Source organism: Neoarius graeffei, chromosome 22 (genome assembly GCF_027579695.1).
Source record: "Neoarius graeffei isolate fNeoGra1 chromosome 22, fNeoGra1.pri, whole genome shotgun sequence".
Taxonomy (NCBI): domain Eukaryota; kingdom Metazoa; phylum Chordata; class Actinopteri; order Siluriformes; family Ariidae; genus Neoarius; species Neoarius graeffei.
Window position 1 is genome coordinate 22663419 of NC_083590.1, and position 17139 is coordinate 22680557.

Consider the following 17139-nt stretch of genomic DNA (forward strand, 5'->3'; position numbering starts at 1 on the left):
GAAAGGCGGGGTACACCCTGGACAAGTCGCCAGGTCATCACAGGGCTGACACATAGACACAGACAACCATTCACACTCAATTTAGAGTCACCAGTTAACCTAACCTGCATGTCTTTGGACTGTGGGGGAAACCGGAGCACCCGGAGGAAACCCACGCGGACAACATGCAAACTCCACACAGAAAGGCCCTCGCCGGCCCCGGGGCTTGAACCCAGGACCTTCTTGCTGTGAGGCGACAGCGCTAACCACTACACCACCATGCCGCCCTAATTACAATATATTCAATAATAATTATTTTTAAAAAGTATATTTTTTTCCGCAATTTTTTTGTTATCATCCCTCCAACTTTCTGAGGCCCCCCCTAGTGCCCCCTGGCATCCCCCCAGGGGGCCGCGGCCCCCACTTTGAAAACCACTGGACTAATGGATATGATAACACAGTATATGCTATGCTAACAGAGATAACTAGCTGAGTACAAATGTATACATTAAAAAATGCTTGGCATGTTAATGTTAATGTGATGTCGATATTTTTACTAAAAAAACAAACAGAATTTATGGTTTAAAGGAAAAAAGAATAAATGCTAGCTAGTAATAATGCTAAACTTCTGGTTTTGAAATCGGTTAGCAAATGTGAACCAGTTATCCAGCAATATAAAGTTAAAACTGCATCTGAGGTAAATTCATCTAGAAATCAAGCTGAAATGAGGACGAAAAGATAAAAGAAGGACTGTGTTGCCATGGATTTATTTGGGACATTGGGTCATTTCCCTGAAGAGAGGATTTAAGACACACACACACGGCATCAGGTTTCAGCACTGATACATCTCAACCTAGCTAATGGACATACAGATAGTGCAGAGTGTGCATTATTTGTGACTGTGTGTGTTATGCTCAGATCTGTGAACGTTTTTTTACCAAGCAGTAAAAATGCCGTGATTGTGTAAATCATGAAGGGGGCCTATTTATGTGTCAGTGTCACCCTCAGCTTTGCTCTTTTGAGAACTTGTGTAATCTACATTTATATAAGCAGATGATCAGGAGAGAGCAGCAGGCTGGTGAGATGATGGGCTTCACTCTTGTGCTTCCAGTCCAGTGATAATTGGTGTCAGTAGTGGGTTTTGAAAGCTGTGGTTTCCACACATTTCAAAAAAATCAGTCTTTTTTAAATTGCTCTTTGCAGTGACATGACATGCAGCTAGTTCTGGAACACACATGACTCTCTGTCTCTCTCTCTCACTGTCTCTCTCTCTGTCACTCTCACTCACTCTCTTGCTCGCTCTCTCTTTCTCACTTTCTCTCTAGCTCTCTCTATCTCTCTCTTGCTGTCTCTCTCCCTCACTCTCTCTCGCTCTCTCACTTTCTGTCTCACTCTCTCTCTCTCTCGCTGTCTCTCTCTCTCACTTTCTTTCTCTCACTCTCTCGCTCTCTCTCTTGCTCTCTCTCTCACGTTCTCTCTCGCTCTCTCTCTCCCTCGCTCTCTCTCACTTTCTCTCTAGCTCTCTCTCTCTTGCTGTCTCTCTCCCTCACTCTCTCTTGCTCTCTCACTTTCTCTCGCTTTCTCTCTCTCACATTCTCTCTCTCTCACTCTTTCTCTTGCTCTCTCTCTCTCTCGCTCTCTCTTGCTCTCTCTCACGTTCTCTCTCGCTTGCTCTCTCCCTCGCTCTCTCTCACTTTCTCTCTAGCTCTCTCTCTCTCTCTTGCTGTCTCTCTCCCTCACTCTCTCTCACTCTCTCACTTTCTCTCTCTTTCGCTGTCTCTCTCTCTCACTCTCTCTCTCTCACGTTCTCTCTCGCTCTCTCTCTTGCTCTCTCTCCCTCGCTCTCTCTCTCCCTCACTCTCTCTCTCACGTTCTCTCTTGCTCTCTCTCGCGCGCTTTCACTCTCTCTCTCTCTCTCTCTCTCTCTCTCTCTCTTTTAAATCAATCTGAGCTTCTCAAGATTTCACATCTGTTTGCATTTCAAAATCATTTTTAAATCTGCCTGTTTGGAGCATTTGTAGTCATCAGTTAATTTGTCTTTTCTAGCCGATTATGCTAGGAGAAAATCTGAAGAATGAGTGGCTTTCAGATTTTTGGTTCAGTGTATGCCCAATAACTGTTCAAACATCTTTAATCAGTGATGAACCAAAGAAGAATGAAGATGGCGTCACCTGTCAATCCCAGTTAAGGAGGTGAGGTCCTTCTGCTTGAGTGCAGCTGTCAGTACCACTAAAAAAGACGCATGCCTTCTGCTCTTCGGGCCCAATGAAGGGGCCCTGGCCTTTGGTCTTTGTGTCTCAGTACCAGCTAAGGAAGTGTGGTCTTCCATTTCTCAAATCGGACGCTTTATTTTTTATGAAAATGAAACACAGTACTGAATCATAGTACATCACACTGAATTGCAATGATATATATATGTATCATAAATCATATTATTATATGGACATGAATATTTTACTGGGAAATACACCACTCATTTTACATGCAAACTATATCCGGGACATTGAATGACATATGTTTCAGTATCCTCACTCTTGACGAACTCGATGAATTGTGTTTATAAATTTGGGTGCTTTTTGTTTGTGAATGTGTCTATATAATAAAATCACATGTTAGCTTGAAGATATGAATTTTATCTTCTCGTGTTGAAAAACTCACATTTTCATATGAAATACATCACAGATCTAAGTGACATATTTAAATAATATTGGCTGGCTTTTTTTCATGGTATATCAGATATATTCCATTCAGCTAGCATGATACTGAACAAGTCGAAGATGAGTTCAATATCATACTTGCTGAATGGAATATATCTGATATACCATGAAAAAAAGCCAGCCAATATTATTATTATTATTATTATTATACATTCCTTTCAGGTATTTAACATGTCTTTCTCTTTCAAAATTCTCTTAAAATCTTCCGTATTTAACGACGCAAATCTGGCAGCTATGTTTGTCTGCAAATTGTAGTTTGCTAGCATGGAAGTTTTACATCTCCAACGTGTGACGTCATGTTGTCTTGACAACCATGCAATATCGTAAACCATATTCAACTCTCATTCTCCATTGGGTAGAGTGACGTAATACACTTAGGATAAGCGATATGCTAACAATATTGCATGCTGTCAAACCAAATGAAGGAAACCCGCTAGAAGGGAATAGAACACATGCTTTTATTCCATCGAAAAAGTGTCCTGTATGTATAATAATTCTTGATATTTCACTCCGATTATGTCACTCCCAGTGTTTTCCCACTGACTAGATGCATGTTGTCAAAATGAACCGGTTCAAAATTAAAATTCTTTTGATTAACTTCTCGTTTTGAAAAATATTTCACTTGTTCGCTGCACTCACTAGTGAAATATGTTTACCACTCGAAGATAAACTTCATATCTTCGCGTGACCATGTAAGATCCTTTATTTATATTAAATCATTCATATATACACCCCTACTAGCAATATATTTTACTGCCTGGCCTTCAGTATATTTCTGTTTACAGAAAAATAAGAGGAATATTGAGTGTTGGCAAAAGTGTGAATGCAGCTCCACTGCCACCTGTTGCAGAATTAAACTGGCTTCATTCCCACTGCAGTTTGTGTATTTCTGTTCTCTCCATATTATTAACATATGTGCTACATATGGAAGTGTAGAGGAAGCAAGAGTGTGTGTTTTGATGCTGGACTTCTCTCAGTGCCTATATTGCTTAGTGAAGGAAGGCTAGAAGGTTGTGTGTTCAAATCCCAGGATTGTCAAGCTGCCACTGCTGGGCCCTTAACCAATGCACTTAACCCTTAACTGGTATAAATGTACAGTGGTGCTTGAAAGTTTGTGAACCCTTTAGAATTTTCTATATTTCTGCATAAATATGACCTAAAACATCATCAGATTTTCACACAAGTCCTAAAAGTAGATAAAGAGAGCCCAGTTAAACAAATGAAACAAAAATATAATACAACCCCGATTCCAAAAAAGTTGGGACAAAGTACAAATTGTAAATAAAAACGGAATGCAATGATGTGGAAGTTTCAAAATTCCATATTTTATTCAGAATAGAACATAGATGACATATCAAATGTTTAAACTGAGAAAATGCATCATCTCATCTCATTATCTCTAGCCGCTTTATCCTTCTACAGGGTCGCAGGCAAGCTGGAGCCTATCCCAGCTGACTACGGGCGAAAGGCGGGGTACACCCTGGACAAGTCGCCAGGTCATCACAGGGCTGACACATAGACACAGACAACCATTCACACTCACACCTACGGTCAATTTAGAGTCACCAGTTAACCTAACCTGCATGTCTTTGGACTGTGGGGGAAACCGGAGCACCTGGAGGAAACCCACGCGGACAACATGCAAACTCCGCACAGAAAGGCCCTCGCCGGCCATGGGGCTCGAACCCAGGACCTTCTTGCTGTGAGGTGACAGCGCTAACCACTACACCACCATGCCGCCCCAAAATGCATCATTTAAAGAGAAAAATTAGGTGATTTTAAATTTCATGACAACAACACATCTCAAAAAAGTTGGGACAAGGCCATGTTTCCCACTGTGAGACATCCCCTTTTCTCTTTACAACAGTCTGTAAACGTCTGGGGACTGAGGAGACAAGTTGCTCAAGTTTAGGGATAGGAATGTTAACCCATTCTTGTCTAATGTAGGATTCTAGTTGATCAGTGAGTTTCACAGTTAGAAAACATACTTTCTCATTTCTAAAAGGTGTCACAGGACTGGTGGAGATGGATGAGAAGGGCAACCGAGAAATCGATTTTGCTCTCTGGGACATGGATGACACAGACTCCGGAGTTTATCAGGTAGTGTTGTTTTAAAACTGGAACCTTTGTTGGATATTGTGCTGAATATTGTGCTGAATATTGTGTTGAATTTAGTGTGACCAGTGTGTTGTGTATCTGTGTGTTTATTGCAGATCGTGTCAGTGTATAACAGCAGTCTGAAGCAGATGATTCCTGAGCCGGGGATGAAGGTGCACTGGCTGAAAGGTGTTCCTCCTCCTGACATCCCACCATGTGGCTTTAAATACGACAATCCTTCCTGCCTGGCTAGTAAGCAGCACTAGAACACTTCCTTCACTTCAAAATCCTTCTTTAGCATATATGCTAAAATAAACTAATTTTTGTTTATTAATCAGGGAAATACTTGATGTATTCAGAATCATGAACTGAAAGATTTTTGGGGAACCAAAATGGTTCTCCTAAAATGGCATTGGTGAGATGTTTGCCTCACATGACAGTTCTACAGTAACAGAAATATGGGGCCATTTTACAGAACCCTGTGAAACGATTCATGATTTCAATACCAGTTCGATAATCCAATATGACTGAGCGTCAGTACACTCTGTTATATCACAGCACTGTCAGAAGTGTTTATTAATTTTCTATAACAGAAGCTCTGACAGTATTTGGCTGTAAGGTTTATACAACCCCGATTCCAAAAAAGTTGGGACAAAGTACAAATTGTAAATAAAAATGGAATGCAATGATGTGGAAGTTTCGAAATTCCATATTTTATTCAGAATAGAACATAGATGACATATCAAATGTTTAAACTGAGAAAATGTACCATTTAAAGAGAAAAATTAGGTGATTTTAAATTTCATGATAACACATCTCAAAAAAGTTGGGACAAGGCCATGTTTACCACTGTGAGACATCCCCTTTTCTCTTTACAACAGTCTGTAAACGTCTGGGGACTGAGGAGACAAGTTGCTCAAGTTTAGGGATAGGAATGTTAACCCATTCTTGTCTAATGTAGGATTCTAGTTGCTCAACTATCTTAGGTCTTTTTTGTCGTATCTTCCGTTTTATGATGCGCCAAATGTTTTCTGTGGGTGAAAGATCTGGACTGCAGGCTGGCCAGTTCAGTACCCGGACCCTTCTTCTATGCAGCCATGATGCTATAATTGATGCAGTATGTGGTTTGGCATTGTCATGTTGGAAAATGCAAGGTCTTCCCTGAAAGACATGTCGTCTGCATGGGAGCATATGTTGCTCTAGAACCTGGATGTACCTTTCAGCATTGATGGTGTCTTTCCAGATGTGTAAGCTGCCCATGCCACACGCACTAATGCAACCCCATACCATCAGAGATGCAGGCTTCTGAACTGAGTGCTGATAACAACTTGGGTCGTCCTTCTCCTCTTTAGTCCGAATGACACGGCGTCCCTGATTTCCATAAACAACTTCAAATTTTGATTCGTCTGACCACAGAACAGTTTTCCACTTTGCCACAGTCCATTTTAAATGAGCCTTGGCCCAGAGAAGACGTCTGCACTTCTGGATCATGTTTGGATACGGCTTCTTCCTTGAACTATAGAGTTTTAGCTGGCAACAGCGGATGGCACGGTGAATTGTGTTCACAGATAATGTTCTCTGGAAATATTCCTGAGCCCATTTTGTGATTTGCAATACAGAAGCATGCCTGTATGTGATGCAGTGCCGTCTAAGGGCCCGAAGATCACGGGCACCCAGTATGGTTTTCTGGCCTTGACCCTTACGCACAGAGATTCTTCCAGATTCTCTGAATCTTTTGATGATGTTATGCACTGTAGATGATGATATGTTCAAACTCTTTGCAATTTTACACTGTCGAACTCCTTTCTGATATTGCTCCACTATTTGTCGGCGCAGAATTAGGGGGATTGGTGATCCTCTTCCCATCTTTACTTCTGAGAGCCGCTGCCACTCCAAGATGCTCTTTTTATACCCAGTCATGTTAATGACCTATTGCCAATTGACCTAATGAGCTGCAATTTGGTCCTCCAGCTGTTCCTTTTTTGTACCTTTAACTTTTCCAGCCTCTTATTGCCCCTGTCCCAACTTTTTTGAGATGTGTTGCTGTCATGAAATTTCAAATGAGCCAATATTTGGCATGAAATTTCAAAATGTCTCACTTTCAACATTTGATATGTTGTCTATGTTCTATTGTGAATACAATATCAGTTTTTGAGATTTGTAAATTATTGCATTCCGTTTTTATTTACAATTTGTTCCTTGTCCCAACTTTTTTGGAATCAGGGTTGTATTAATGTGCCTGTTCTAATACATTATCATTTCACAGAAATATGTATGTTGGACACACCATATGCAAGGGTATGTCAAAAAGTTCTCGGCCTCACCCAGAAACAAGGGGTGTAACTCCCATTTTGGGGCATAACTGTATACTATAAAGCCTTACATCACTGACCACGAAAGCTCAAATGAAAGAAGCAATCAAAGAAAAAAGGAGAGGAAAGGTTTGAGCTGGCAATGCGCCCGTCTACCCAGCACAGGTGGCGGGGCAGAAGCAGCCAAATGTGGTTTTGAACTGTTGCCCCATGCATCTTACTCACCCGGCCTGGCACCGCCTGACTTCTGTTTCCCAAACCGAAATCTCACTCACGTGGTCTCCATTTTCAGAGTGATGATGAAGTCATCCATGCTGTTCAGGAGGATCTGGAGGCTCAAGATGTGTGTGACCTTCTTCCGCAACGGAATAGCGAAACTTGAACATCGGTGGACCGAGTGCATTGAAGTTAAAGGAGACTATGTTGAAAAATAATACAAGAACAATCTTTTTCCTGTGACGTTTTCTGAGTGAGGCCGAGAACTTTTTAAAGTACCCCATACATACTTTTCTGCCACTGGAAAGTCTTTAGAACAAAGGACGTTGGGTGTTTTTCGCATGAGAATCAGCATTTTGTTTTGCCTTACTAACTTTAAGAGATTTAAGACAAAGGGGACATGAATGTCATCATGGACATGAATGTCATGGCAGCATTGGGTTTTCAGTGATTTGGTTGAACTGTTCTTCTTCTGTGGCAGAATGATTGTACACTATATATCTTTAAATAAAAAATATTTTGGGTTTTCTGAAATCAGGACTGGGTCAAAAAAAATGACATCCATCCATTTAGATGATTCATTCATTGGTGCTGAAAGTGGGTGGCACGGTGGTGTAGTGGTTAGCGCTGTCGCCTCACAGCAAGAAGGTCCTGGGTTCGAGCCCAGCAGCCGGTGAGGGCCTTTCTGTGTGGGGTTTGCATGTTGTCTGCGTGGGTTTCCTCCGGTTTCCCCCAAAGACATGCAGGTTAGGCTAATTGGTGGCTCTAAAGTGAGTGTGAATGGGTGTTTTGTCTCTATGTATCAGCCCTGCGATGATCTGGCGACTTGTCCAGGGTGTCCAACTTCCTGTTCATGATAACAAAACATAGAGGGTTTGTTTGACAGCATTCATTGGATTGACCAACACACAGTACAATGGTAAAGTCCAAGGAGCTCAGTGCAGATCTGAGAAAGAGGATCATAGATTTATACAACACAGGAGCCATTTCTAAACAACTGCAGATTCCAAGATCATCAGTTCAAACAATTGTATGTAAGTTCAAGTTACTAGCCTAGGAACAACCCAGGAACCACCAAGACACAAACCTGCCATGAACTGGAAGCTGCTGGAATACTTTGTAAAATCAAGCGAAGTTTACATCACCATGGACTGAGAGGTTGCCATCCAAGAAAGAAGCTCCTGCTCCAAAATCAGCACCTTCAAGCTCAATTAAAGCTCATAGGCAACGGTTTTAATTTTATGCACATTTGAAACTTTATATATTAAAAAACCCTCTGTAATTTTCTTCTGGTCCCAAGAAGTATTGTTAATAAGTAATAATAAAAATAAGTTAGCGCGGATTGTGGCGAATTTCTGTTCAGCTCTTTTCGTGACCACTCGGCACGTTACGTCATTTAAGACAAACAAACCGCTTGAGTTGAGTCCACTTCCGTTTACTTACATTGCCGTTCGGCTTGAGTGCAGACGTGCGTTCAGGAATTTCCAAAGAAAAACCATGCCTTGTTATAGTTCACTGCACAACAATAACAGGACCGGTTCAGGAAGAAGTTTTTACCTTTTACCGAGAGAGGAGAAGAGGCAGAGAGAGTGGATTGGCTTTTTCCGGAAGAGGAGAAGAGGCAGAGCAAGTGAGTTGGCTTTTTCCGAAAGAGGAGACGAGGCGGAGAGTGGGTTGTGCGCGTGAACACAGAGGGTTGGCTTTTTCCGGAAGAGGAAACAGGGCGGAAAGAGTGGATTGTGCACGTGAAGCCAGAGGGTTGTTTTTTCCGGAAGATGAGACGAGGCGGAGAGAGTGGATTGTGCATGTGAAGCCAGAGGGTTGTTTTTTTCCGGAAGAGGAGATGAGGCGGGGAGAGTGGATTGTGCGTGTGAAACAAAATCAAGCAGTCAAAGAAGAAATGGAGCAGCAACGCTCAAGCAAAAAGGAGAAGATTGGAGGTAAACATTTTTACTTTTGCTTGCAATTGACAAGTCAAGAATCCTGAGGGATCCTGTACAATCATTGTGGAAATGAGACAAAGGGATATTTCCTCGCTTAGAGTCAGCTATAAATAGTATAATGCCACGAATGGCAGGCTAATGTGGCCTACCAGCGCACTGTCAAGTAATCATTACCTATATCCACTAGGGAGGGCAGTTTAATTATTCTTCAGAAGGGCTCTTATTTAGTATTACAACAAAAGTAGGAATTTATCATAACTACCAGGATAAATCGTTTGGGCGCGAGTCTTGTTGAGGTCCGGGGTCACCGCGATCAGAGTTGGCCGAGTCACTGTCCGATTCCGAGGCCGCACGGTCAAACCAGTGAGCCACATTCACCGATTGCTTCGCAACGGCCATAAGTTCATACATATATGGTTTCACCTCTCAATATTTAAGTTGGAGAGTTCCTACTTCAAAATTGCCATCACTTTCAGACATTTTACACAACCTCTCACGACCAAAGTCTGTACACGTGTGCTCGGTTTGCAGGTAAACACAGAGCTGCTCCCGGTCTGTTTGGCTTAAATGACGTCATGACGACGGTCCCCTGGCGGTGAAAGTGCGCATAAGTGAGATGTAAACAAACCTTTGGAAATTGGGCAAAACAGTACATTTTAACCGTTTTGTTCAATTTTAGGGTGCAAATTAGACACTAGGAAGATTGAATTCGCTTTTTGGGTCGTTCTTCTAGAATAAAGTTGATATTCTATGTTTCACCTCCAACCGTTGCCTATGACCTTTAAAGTTTACAGCTGACCACATAAACAAAGAAAAAGCATTCTGGGGGAAAGTTTTAGGGTCAAACAAGACAAAGATTGAGTTTTTTGGCCACAATGACCAGAGATACAGAGGAACACTGTACCAGTTGTCGCTGGGATGCTCTTTTTATACCCAGTCATGTTAATGACCTGTTGCCAATTAACCAAATTAGTTTTTGTATCCCTGGCTGGCCAAAAGGCCTGAAGGGGGATTATGCTGTGGTGATTTCCATCCGTCCCAGGAAGGGTGCTCACCTTCTGAAATCAACTCCTCTCAATTTTTTGAAAGAAGCAATCAAAGAAAAAAGGAGGGTCAAATCAAGGTCAAAACTCTGGTAAAATTTTCACAAACGAAATTAAATCGCAATATGCGTATTACCGTCATTTAACAAGGTCTTTTGCCATATGACAGTAATATGCATATTGCGATTTAATTTCGTTTGTTAAAATTTTTCCAGAGTTTTGACCCTTGATTAAATAACTTGTACTTTGACAATTTTATGAGGGTGTACATTCTTCTGAAATTAACTCCTCTCACAATTTGTGGAGGAATTTCACCAAACTTGGTAAAAGGCTTTGTTATATGACAGTTATACGCATATTGAAATTTCGTTTGATTTGGACAAATTTTACCAAAGTTATGGCCTTGATTATTAACAAATTCGTACTTTGGCAATTTCATCAAGGTGTGCTTGCTTTTTTGGGGGGCTTTTTTCACCTTTTATTGGATAGGACAGCGTAGAGACAGGAAATGAGCAGGAGAGAGAGATGGGGAGGGATCAGGAAATGACCTCGGGTCGGGATCAAACCCGGGTCCCTGGATTTATGGTATGGCGCCTTATCCACCTGAGCCACGATGCCCCCAGTGTCTTTGCTTTCTGAAATCAACTTCCCTCACAATTTTTGGAGGAATTTCATGTAATTTGGCAAAAAGTTTTTTATCCCCCACTGGCCGAAAGGCCTGAAGGGGGATTATGTTGTGGCGATGTCCGTCCATCCGTCCTGGGAAGGGTGCTCACCTTCTGAAATCAACTCCTCTCACAATTTTTGGAGGAATTTCATGAAACATGGCAGGATTATTTGTTATATGTCGGTAATACGCATATTGCAATTTCATTCAATTCAGTCACATTTTACCAGACTTATGGCATAGTTGCCAGTGGTGGATATTGTGCTCTCAGAGCACTCGTTAGCATTACACAACTTTTTCAGTCTTTTGTTGCCCCTCTCCCAACTTTTCTGAAACATGTTGCTGACATCAAATTCAAAATGAACATATATTTTTCAAAAAACAATAAAAATACTCTGTTTCAACATTTAATGTGTTGTCTTTGTACTATTTTCAATGAAATATACAGTTTCCATGATTTGCAAATCTTCACATTCTGTTTTTATGTATGTTTTACACAGTGTCCCAACTTTTTTGGAATTGGGGTTGTAAGTTCTTGCTGTTTATTTTGACATGCAGTACATTCTGAAACGAGGGACTTCATGACTTATTACTTTGCAGAAGTTTGATCTGTCTTCATAACATGATTATTTCAGTATGTGCAAAAACTGTACAAATGTGACTAGCTCTGGTTCTGCGCTTTCTTGTGATATGTGTTTCAAACATGTGCAATGAGTAATTCAAAAAAGAGTTATGGGTGTGGACATGGATGCAGATGGATTGCATCTATGATAAAATTTGATGTAAATTCAAAATTATTTTTCTCGCCAACTTTTTGTCGCATAGGCAAGTAACCAGCATCGTTGGAAAGCTCAGGGTTGTTCTACGCCTCGCGGCAATGAGCATTTCATGAGCAATTCAAATGAGAAAAGGGTTGTGAATTTGGACGCAATCTGCATCAGTGTGGGTCGGTTACATATCTGCCATGTTGTGAGCCGTAGTGGTCTCGTGCGCTACTGATGTTTGAGCTGCTGTGGCTGTTCTCTTGCTAGAAACTGAGCTTCACACAATATTCACTCAGTGATAATACTATGAGAGTGGTGGTGGTGTGTTTGGGGGAAACTGGGAGGAGGAGGAGGGACTGTGCATTTCCTTTTTTCTTATGATGTGGGTAACCACCCAAACTTTCTGGTGATATACTGCCCCCTACTTTTTGGAGCGGGGAGTATGGATTTGACAGGTGGCCAAATTAAACCTGTGTTGATTTCAGAAAACTCAAAATAAATGAAAAAGTGTGCTCCAAATTCTTGGGTTTTTTTTTCTATTAAAGATGTATGTTGTATAATAATTCTACCACAGAAAAAGAACAGGTCAAAGAAATCGTTGAAAGCCTAATACTGCCACGACATTCATGTCCATGATGTTCTGACTGCAACTGTAGCTGCTATCATGGAAGTGAAAACAGGAAGTAACTGGTTTCCCCAACATTAAATCTAATTATAAACAGATGAATAGTGCGATATGTGTTGTTCTTTAATAAATAAAAAAGCATTTTATACATACACTGTATTAGGCAGCAAGAGAACAGTCAGTTCTCAAAGTTGATGTGTTGGAAGCAGGAAAAATGGGCAAGCGTAAGGATCTGAGTGACTTTGACAAGGACCAAATTGTGATGGCTACATGACTGGGTCTGAGCATCTCCAAAATGATACATCTTGTGGGGTGTTCCTGGAATGCAGTGCTTAGTACCGACCAAAAGTGGTCCAAGGAAGGACAACTGGTGAGCCAGTGACAGGATCATGGGCGTCGAAGGCTCATTGATTCGCATGGGGCATAAAGGTTAGCCCATATGGTCCAATCCCACAGAAGAGCTACTGTAGCACAAACTGCTGAAAAAGTTCATCCAAGCTAAAACAGAAAGGTGTCAGCATTCACTTTTTCAGCAGTTTGTGCTTCGTGCCCCATACGAATCAGTGAACCTTTGACACCCATGACCCTGTCACTGGTTCACCGGTTGTCCTTCCTTGGACCACTTTTGGTCAGTACTAACCACTGCATACTGGGAATACCCCACAAGATGTGCTGTTTTGGAGATGCTCAGACCCAGTCATCTCGCCATTACAATTTTGTCAAAGTCGCTCAGATCCTTACGCTTGAATATTTTTCTTGCTTCCAAAGCATCAGCTTCAAGAACTGACTGTTCTCTTGCTACCTAATGTATCCCACTACTTGACAGGTGCCACTTTAATGAGATAATCAATGCAATTCACTCCACCTGTCTATGTTTTTATGGTTGATTGGTGTGTGTGTATATATATATATATATATATATATATATATATATATATATATATATATATACTGTATATGAATTTTTTTGTCTTTCAGGAACGGTCACCATGCACCAGATGATCTCAATAGTGGTGTGCTTCATCTTCATCATCATCGTCACTGTCACGGTCTTCATTTACAGGTCAGTTAAACACTGTCTGCAGCTTATAGTATTCTTTCTCCACTTTGACCCTCATTTATCCTCATTATCACTCACTTGTCTTTCTCTCTGTGTTACTTTGTTCGTGTAATTATCCATTTTTTCAACGCATTGTCATCCAAACCATTTAAACACCTCTAGTCTTCTCACTCGTGCCCCATAACTCAAAAAAAAAGTTCTCCCTCCTTTCTCTTTCATTTCCTTCTCCATATTGTTGAATCCCAGCGGTTACTGAAAAACAAGAGTGTGCCAGAGAAAATAAACCTGTCTCCGATAAAGCATGTAAATTTATAGACGTACTACTTTTGAACTTTATTTCCACCAATCTAAATATAAAGCTTTCTCATATAAAGTATTAGATACATGAACAATTAAAGATCTGATGACACGAACATGACTCTATGCAATTTCTTAAATAAACTATACAACATGGCAAACATGTTAGATTTCTGTTATAATTACGTGAAAAGAAGATGTTGTTACGCGAATATCCAACTTTTAATTGCACAGCGCAAGAAAACTGGGTCCGTGGCTCGCGGCCATGCTGTGATGTCAGCGGAAGAACACGGTGCGGTTCACTGGCTGTTCTACTCTGGTTCTACTCAATGGAAATGGCGCATGAAAACGCCGGTGAACTCTCTAGTGCTAGCTCTTCCTCTTCTGGGAGTCTAGAATTGTGTTGTGAGTGGGATAGATCGGAATAATCTAGTGATGACGAACACGGGTGCATCCAACCGTACAGGTTTGAACCTGTTACGGTGCACCAATCTGAGAGCAACTCCGACTCCGAGATGGACAGCGGACAGGCAGACAGCCCAGCATTGATGAACACCACAAGGTTGGATAACAAGGATTGGTAGGTCAACCCGTATTTGTTCAAAATGTTACGGAATCAATATTTTAATATTGTGTATTGTTGTCTTGCATGTGTAAACACTGCTTATATCATGTAAGCCGTATGCTACACTGAATACATAGTTCCTAATGGAGCATGCAAACGGCTAACATAATAAACTTACAACTATGCCTGATCTGTGATACATTTAGGATAATATTGGCAGGCACGTCTTCTAGTTTATGACTAGAAAACCGGCTAGACCCAGTTTTCTTGCGCTGTGCAATTAAAAGTTGGATATTTGCGTAACAACAGCTTCTTTTCACGTAATTATAACAGAAATCTAACATGTTTGCCATGTTGTATAGTTTATTTAAGAAATTGCATAGAGTCATGTTCGTGTCATCAGATCTTTAAGCTGGGAAGGGTGTCAAAACAATCCAAATCGAAGTGTTCAGAGCACAGGACGGATGTTGGTGAGGGCTCCCACTTGTCACGAGTGCGCCTGACTTGCTTCACCCACTTCGCATGCAGCTCGGGATCTCTGGGAAACTTGAATAAACTTACCCCATCCTTGTGGGTTTTGGAGCAAAAGCCGGCAACACAACGCGAAGGCATAATAACTATATATATATATATATATATATATATATATATATATATATATAAAATGTATAATAATAATACTAATAATGACAAACTGAACACCTGTCGCATCAACAACAACCTGGTAAGTGAGGAGGAAGATTCTTTCGCTGACGTCATATAGCTCCTCCTCCTCATTCGTCTCCTGGGTGCTGCAGCCCCGTCAAATTTGCCCAAATAGCCGTGTTTTTTATCATAACTTGTAAAATAGGCGCCTTCGTGAATTAATATATGGATCATCGGGAATTACTTTTTATGTTATAAAACATCGCCAAAGATGTCAAAAACGTGTCATCAGATCTTTAATAATATAAATAGGCATAAATAAATCGTGAATTGCTGTTGCTAATTGTGAATGTTAAAACTTAGTCACTATAAAAATGTTGATCTCTGTTGGTGTCGGGTTTCAGCATGGGAATCAGAAAAGAAAAGCGCTTTTGTGTCATTTCAAATACAAAGCTTTGACTTTTTGTCTCAGTGTTCTTTCTTTCTCTAACTTTTCTGACTTTCTGTAAATCTCCATCAGAAACTGACAATTGATATACGTTACTTGTTGCTGTTCTGCATCTTTCAGTACTAAGTATTGAGTTTTTGGTTATCACTTTCCATGAAGGTCATGCTTATAATAAACTATGAGCTCATTTATATCATGGTATAATGCATTCATAAGGTATAATAATCATCATTCTAACTTATATTTATGAAAACACATTACACTTTATAGCTATATTTGTTATGCATTATGAACATAATTTAAGTTGTGTTTATATCACATTATAATCCCAATACCAGAGAAACCAAGCAACTCTGTGTTGTGCATTGTGACATTGCATTACTGGCATTTAGCAGACGCTCTTATCCAGAGCGATGTACAACATACCCAGAGCAGCCTGGGGAGCAGCTGGGGGTTAGGTGCCTTGCTCAGGGGCACTTCAGCCATTCCTGCTCGTCCAGGGAATCTAACCATCTAACCATGGCTCCCCCGTGACAACTGTCTTTTTTTTTTTTTTTTATTAATTACTTAATTATACCAGAATGATGATCAGGAAATCATACAATCCTTGTGAAGAACTTTACCAACAAATTGTCAGTATTTCTTTGACTAAACATAAAACAGTCATAAACTCGGGCAGAAATTATTTGGTATTGGCAATATAATGTGTTTTTATCCCCCGCTGGCCGAAATACCCAAACGGGATTATGTCGTGGCGATTTCCGTCCGTCCGTCCCAGGAAGGGTGCTCACCTTCTGAAATCAACCCCTCTCACAATTTTTGGAGGAATTTCACGAAACTTGGCAGGATTCTTTGTTATATGTCGGTAGTACACATATTGTAATTTCATTCAATTCAGTCACATTTTACTAGAGTTATGGTCCTTGATTAACAGAATTATACTTTGACAATTTCATGAGAGTGTGTTTTCCTTCTAAAATCAACTCCTCTCACAATTTGTGGAAGAATTTCACCAAACTTGGCAAACTTGGCTTTGTTATATGTCAGTTATATGCATATTGAAATTTTGTTTAATTTGGGCAAATTTTATCAGAGTTATGCCCTGGTACTTTGGCAATTTCATCAAGATGTGTTTGCTTTCTGAAATCAACGTCCCTTATAATTTTTATCCCCCGCTGGCCAAAAAGGGGGATTATGTTGTGGCAATGTCCATCCGTCCGTCCCGGGAAGGGTGCTCACCTTCTGAAATCAACTCCTCTCACAATTTTTGGAGGAATTTTCTGGTACTTGGCAGGATTCTTTGTTATATGTCAATAATACGCATATTGCAAATTCATTCAATTCAGTTGCATTTTACCAGAGTTATGGCCTAGCTACCAGCGGGGGATATTGTGCTCTCGGAGCACTCTTGTCAATATTGTTTCTTCAACATTAACAATGTATTTGTTAACAATTCATAAATGAATTATAAATATGACAATAAACTTTATGATCAACTGTTTTTGAATTAGTGCCGTATTGAACAAGTGTGTGTGATTAGACATGAACTACGTTACAGATCAATACGAACATACTAATGTTTAACAGTTACTATGCATCAATAAACTATGTCCTTTAAACTTTGAAGTATACAGCATTTTTTTTTTCATAAACAGTAAATAGGCAGAGTGAGCCCTTATGATTCGGTTGCAGGTACGAGGCTGTAGTCATGTGCTGAAGAGAGAGTTGTGCTGATATTCAGTACAACAGCAAGACCTTAAG

General features: G+C 40.5%; 1 protein-coding gene across 1 annotated transcript in view; it reads left to right on the forward strand.

Annotated features, from left to right (window-relative positions):
- npr1a (natriuretic peptide receptor 1a) overlaps positions 1–17139 on the forward strand; it is a 235917-nt gene that overhangs the window by 184131 nt on the left and 34647 nt on the right. Inside the window, exons 6-8 of the mRNA XM_060904626.1 lie at positions 4702–4796; positions 4910–5045; positions 13342–13426. Coding sequence (XP_060760609.1) covers positions 4702–4796; positions 4910–5045; positions 13342–13426 — 316 coding nt within the window. The remainder of the gene's footprint in view (positions 1–4701; positions 4797–4909; positions 5046–13341; positions 13427–17139) is intronic.